The sequence below is a fragment of the Rattus norvegicus genome, chromosome 13 (assembly GCF_021556685.1).
Source record: "Rattus norvegicus strain SHRSP/BbbUtx chromosome 13, alternate assembly SHRSP_T2T, whole genome shotgun sequence".
Taxonomy (NCBI): domain Eukaryota; kingdom Metazoa; phylum Chordata; class Mammalia; order Rodentia; family Muridae; genus Rattus; species Rattus norvegicus.
Window position 1 is genome coordinate 77,331,262 of NC_141546.1, and position 6,239 is coordinate 77,337,500.

The following is a 6,239-nucleotide window of genomic DNA, read 5'->3' on the forward strand; positions in this document are numbered from 1 at the left end:
AACACAAACAGGTGAAGGAATTGCATACAGCAGTCCAAGACCTTAAAGTGGAAGTAGAAACAATAAAGAAAGCACAAATGGAGGCAAACCTGAAAATGGAAAACCTAGGAAAGAAGTCAGGAATTGCAGATCTAAGTATCGCCAACAGAATACAAGAGATAGAAGAGAGAATCTCAAGTGTAGGAGATACCTTAGAAGAGATTGACGCAACAGTCAAAAAAATTCAAAACATAAAAAACTCCTAACCTAAACATCCAGGAAATTCAGAACACAATGAAAAGACCAAATCTAAGAATAATTGGAATAGAGGAGAATGAAGATTCCCATCTCAAAGGACCTGAAAAAATCTTCACCAAAATCATAGAAGAAAACTTCCCCAATCTAAAGACAGGTGGCCATAAAGGTACAAGAAGCCTATAGAACACTAAACAAATGGGACCAGAAAAGAAAATCCTCTCATCACATAATAATTAAAACACTAAACCCACAGAACAAAGAATAAATATTAAAAGCTGCAAGTAACATAACATACAAAAAAAAAGGGCCAAGTAACATACAAAGGTAAACCTATTAGAATTACACCAGACTTCTCAACAGAGGCTATGAAAGCCAGAAGAGACTAGTCAGAGGTCATGCAAGCTATAAGAGAACACAAATGCCAGCCCAGGCTACGAAACCCAGCAAAAATCTCAATCAACATAGATGGAGAAACCAAAATATTCCAGAACAAAACCAAATTCAAACAGTATCTATCTACCAATCCATGCCTACAGAGGATCCTAGAAAGAAAACTCCAACCAAAGAGAGTGCCTACACCAAACAAAAAAACAAGATATTAAGCATCTCACAAAGAAGCCAAAAGGAGAGAACTACAGGCACATAAAGCCACCTACAAAAGCAAATATAACAGGAACCAACAATCATCTGTCTTTAATATCTCTCAATATTAATAAACTCAACTCACCTATAAAAAGACATAACTAACAGACTGGATATGCAAACAAGATCCAGCATTTTACAGCATACAAGAAACACACCTCAATAACAAAGACAGACACTATCTCAAAGATGAAGGATGGAAAAAGGTTTTCCAAGCAAATGGTCCCAAGAAACAAGCTGGGGTCACCAACCTAATTTCCAAAAAAATAGACTTTCAACCAAAAGTTATCAAGCATGATGAGGAAGGACACATCATATTCATCAAAGGGAAATTTCACCAAGAGAAATTCTAAATTCTGAATATCTCTGCCTTGAATGCAAGGACACCCACATTCATAAACGAAACTTTACTAAAGCTCAAAACATACATTGAATCCCACACAATAATAGTGGGGAACTTCAACACCCGAGTCTTACCAATGGACAGGTCAGGTCCTTGAAACAGAAATTAAACAGAAACACAGTGAAACTAACAGAGGTTATGAACCAAATGGATTTAACAGATATCTACAGAACATTTCACCCTAAAAAAAAATACACCTTCTTCTCAGCACCTCATGGTACCTTCTCCAAAATCAACCACATAATTGGTCACAAAACAACCCTTAACCGATACAAGAAGATTGAAATAATCCCATTCATCCTATCAGACCACCATGACCTAAGGCTGATCTTTAATAACAGCAGAAACAACAGAAAACCCACATACATGTGGAAACTGAACAACTCTCTACTCAATGATAGTTTGGTTAGGGAAGAAATAAAGAAAGAAATTAAAGACTTCCTGGAATTTAGCGAAAATGTTGAAACATCATACCCAAATTTATGGGACACAATGAAAACAGTGCTAGGAGGAAAATTCATAGCACTAAGTGCCCTATTAAAGAAACTCAAGGGATCTTACACTAACAACTTAACAGCACATCCTAGAGCTCTAGAACAAAAAGAAGTAAACTCACACAAGAGGAGTAGACTGCAGGAAATAGTCACTCAGGGCTGAAATCAACCAAACAGAAACAAAGAGAACAATACAGAGAATCAGCAAAACCAAAATCTGGTTCTTTGAGAGAATCAACAAGATAGATAAACCCCTAGCCAAACTAACCAAAGAGTCCAGAGGCAGTAGCCAAATTCACAAATTCAGAAATGAAAAGGGAGACATAATAACAGAAATGGAAAAAAATTGAAAAAATCATCAGATCCTACTACAAAAGCTTATACTCAACAAAACTGAAAAATCTAGATGAAATGGATGGTTTTCTAGAGAGATACCACCACATACCAAAGTTAAAGCAGGTAAACTTTCTAAACAGGCCCATATCCCATAAGGAAATAGAAGTCATTAAAAACCTCCCAACCAAAACAAGTATTTAGACAGCAGGTTAAACCATGCTATAGCTCCCCACTAGGGCTTAAGGCCCCCTTAGCCATGGGTTCTAGACTAGGTCTACAGTATCAAGTATTAATTCCCTCCTATAGAGTTGTCCTCACATTCGGGGGAAGGGGGGAGTTACGGTTATCCCCAGAATAGACATACTACTATTACACCATCTTGGTACCACTGATAGGGATCATTCTGGAATCAGCATAAACAACCATCAAAAATGATGAAAATGTTGCGCATATACAGTGTTACTCAGTTTGAGAGACAAGGTTTTTCACTAAACAGGAAGCTCACTGTTTTGGCTAGGCTGGATGTTCAGCAAGCTCTTGAGATTTACCTGCCTCCGTCTCCCTGCTCAATGCAGCCATGCCTAGTGTTTATACGGGTGCTATAGATTTGAACTCAGGTTCTCCTGTTTGCAGAGCAAACACTTTGACTCAATGACCCGATCCCTATTTCACATTCCTTTTGTTAAATGTTTGTTTTTTTCTTGAGTGTTGTACTCTTTTTTTTTTTTTTTTTTTTTTTTTTTTGGAGCTGGGGACCGAACCCAGGGCCTTGCGCTTGCTAGGCAAGGGCTCTATCACTGAGCTAAATCCCCAACCCCCGAGTGTTGTACTCTTTTTGGGCTAGCGTAAGTGGGACTGGTTTTTAAATTTTATTTGTAGATCGTGCATTGCAAGTGGACACAATATAATTGAGTTTGACATATTGATCTTGAAATTTGCAACATCTGGATCTCATCTACTAGTTCTAATAGCATATTAGTGATTCCTTCATATTCTCCATATGCACCATGAACCATCTGTAAATAGACACCATTTTACTTCAGCCTTTCCAACCTAGAAATCTTTTATTTCTTTCTCTTGGCAAGTCTCTTTCACTGAGACTTTCAAGACAATATAGGCTAGAATTGATAGGGACAAACATGTTTATGTTATTCTTCATCTTAAAGCAGTGGTTCTCAGCCTGCGGGTCATGACTGCCTTGACAAATTACACTGTAATTTGTAACAGTTACAAATCCATGGTTATAAAACAGCCACGAGAATGATTTTACGGTTGGGGTCACCATAACATGAGGACCTGTATCAAAGGGTCAAGGCATTGGGAAGGTTGAGGACCACTGTCTTAGAAAGCATTCTGTTCTGCCATTAGGTGTGTCAGCTGAGGAGTTTTCACACGGGCATTAGGCTGAGGAATCGCCCCTCTATTCCTAATATACTAAAGTTTTCCACAGCAATGTGGAACGCTTTCGCTGAGCCTACTGAGACAATCCTGTGGGTTTTGATGTTTTTAACTCTGTTGACACAGTGCATTGTTACATTAACTGGTTTTTCAGAAGTTAAAAATGTAATCTCACATTTTTTTGGATAAAACAAAATGAGTCTAGAGACTTGTGTAGAATTTGGACTCAGGGTAGCTAAAGTGGTCTTGAAACAAAAGAATAAAATAGAAGTACACTTTCTAAAGTTTTATATATATATATATGTATATATATATATATATATATATATATATATATCACAGAGCAAAGGTAATTATGTAATACAGTATTGGTATAAAGGCAGTAATAGAGATCCAAGGATCTTCGGAACACATGAGGCACAAAAAGTGGTCTTCTAGACAAATGATGCCTAGCAGTTGGTTGGTTATCTATGAGTAGAAACTGCAGCTCGGCCTTTACATTGTAATTATACGCACATGTGTGCCTGATTATGGGCACATGAACACAGTGCTCACAAAGGCCGGAAGAGGGTATTGGATTCCCTGGACCTGAAGCTGCAGGTCGTTGGAGTCACCTGACTCGGGTGCTGGGAAATGAACTCATGTCCTCTGAAAGACGAGGAGTGCTCTTTAACCACTAGAACTGTCTGTCTAGTTCCCTAAAGAGTTTAATTGTATGGAAAAGTAGTTATGCACATAATATACATACTTGCAGAGAGAATATACACCAAGGAGCATCCATGATTATTTGGTGCTATGAACTTATATAGGTGAATTATAGTGTTTCTTGGCAAAAGAAACCAGTGCTAGAAATCTAAGTTCATGTAAGACTTCCTCTTCGCTGTAATCAAAGGAATCAAAAGAACAAAGAGCATTCTAGAAAGAAATGCCGGCAGCTGTTCACAGTGGTTTTAGAAGTGATTTGTTGGTCCGTCTAGTGCCTAGGAATGAGTGAGACGGTCACCATGGGGTGTGTGCATCCACACAGTAAACGTCCTCACTAATCACCTACCTGCTTTAGAGGTGACAAGCTGGAGTACAAGAGGTCGTCTGGTCACAATGCCCGAGCCTCGAGGAAGAAAGTCCCTGGAAACAAATGAGAAACGGTAGATGAAGGCATTGTGGTAAATTGTGGTAAATTGGCTCCATGGTAATTCGTTGAGTCTCAGATCTTTCAGTGTATTCTCTGTCTCAAGACAACAAGATTCATCTATGAAAGCTGTACTTGCAAAGTTCAAGGCAAAATAAAGCTCACATCAGCAACTGATCTCTTGTTGCATAGTTTCCTCAATAAAATACACCACTCGTTTACCTAGGTAGGATTAATAAAGGCTTGCTTAAGTTTTCCTGGGTTGCCCATTTGGTTTCACTTTCTGAGAATCTGAATTTTTCAAATGGTCTGATACTGAAATTGATCTCAGAACTTCTGATAACTCAAAATCAGTAATGGCTTTGGCATCAACATCAGCATTAGCACCATCAAAGTGCTGGCCATTTTAAAAAGGGTGAATGATAGCATATTTCCTAAATATCCTAAAATTTTCTCTAATAAAAAGACCCACAAGAATATGGAAGCCTCATGAATTCACATGGCATCTTTGCACAGGGGCCATGCTAATCTTTTCTGTATCGTTCCAATTTTAGTATATGTGTACAGAGACTGAAGGAAAGGCCATCCAAAGACTGCCCCACCAACAGATCCACCTCATCTACAGACAACAAACCCAGACACTATTGCTGATGCCAAGAAACACTTGCTGACAGGAGCCTGGTATGGTTGTCCCCTGAGAGACACTGAAAGAACCTGACAAATACAGAGGTGGATGCTCACAGCCAATCATCGAACTGAACACAGGGACCACAATGGAGGAGGGAGGGGAAGGACTGAAGAAGCTGAAGTCGTTTGCAACCCAATAGGAAGAACATTATCATTCAACTAGATACTAGATACTATCTCCCATGTACTAAACTACCAACCAAAGAGTACACATAGAGGGACCCATCACTCAGCTGCACATGTAGCAGAGGATGGCATTATCTGGCATCAGTGGGAGGGGGGGCCCTTGATCCAGTGGAGACTAGATGCCCCAACATAGGGGAATGCTCGTGTGGTGAGGCAGGAGTGGATGGGTAGGTGGGGGAGCTGCCTCATGGAGCAGGGGGAGTGGGATGGTTAGAGGGTTTACAGAGGGGAAACTGGGAAGGATAATGACATTTGAAATGTAAATAAATAAAATAACCAATAAAAAAGAAGAAAGAGACTCACAAAATGTGGTCTCAAATGGAAGTGATTATTATGTCACAGAAATTAACACTAGAAAAATATTGCAACTTCAATATTTTCTTAGTCGTTCTTAATTCCTGTCAGGAGGGGGATTTTCAAAAAAGATTGTGTTGAAAACATGTTAGCATGGGTTAAACCACACCAAAAAACCTACAGCAAAGAAAATATTGCAACATCACATGCATCATTATTGATTCTACAATATCAAAAACTCCCCATAAACATCTGTATCTCAACTTTTTGTCCGTGTTGGTGTGATTTCTTATTGTTGCTGTGTATTAGGAATTGATCTTGGAGGACTGTGGGTGAATTGTGTTAGTACTTCCCCAGTGAGCTACATATATCTGCATCCTTCTTGTGAGGTTTTATTTTGTGATAGGGTCTCACTACATTGCTCAGGCTAAAC

At 39.0% G+C, this 6,239-nt stretch overlaps 1 protein-coding gene and 1 pseudogene across 11 annotated transcripts in view; both read right to left on the minus strand.

Annotated features, from left to right (window-relative positions):
- The window catches only part of Dnm3 (dynamin 3), a 485,732-nt gene that overhangs the window by 407,335 nt on the left and 72,158 nt on the right, over positions 1 to 6,239 (minus strand). For all 11 annotated transcript variants that reach the window (XR_015635077.1, XR_015635076.1, XR_015635075.1 and 8 more), the window contains 1 exon segment: positions 4,562 to 4,635. Coding sequence is in view for 8 of the 11 variants with exons in the window: in XM_087579968.1 (XP_087436094.1) it covers positions 4,562 to 4,635 (74 nt within the window). In the remaining 3 variants the exon portion in view is untranslated.
- On the minus strand, positions 5,112 to 5,210 carry LOC120096458 (U6 spliceosomal RNA; annotated as a pseudogene).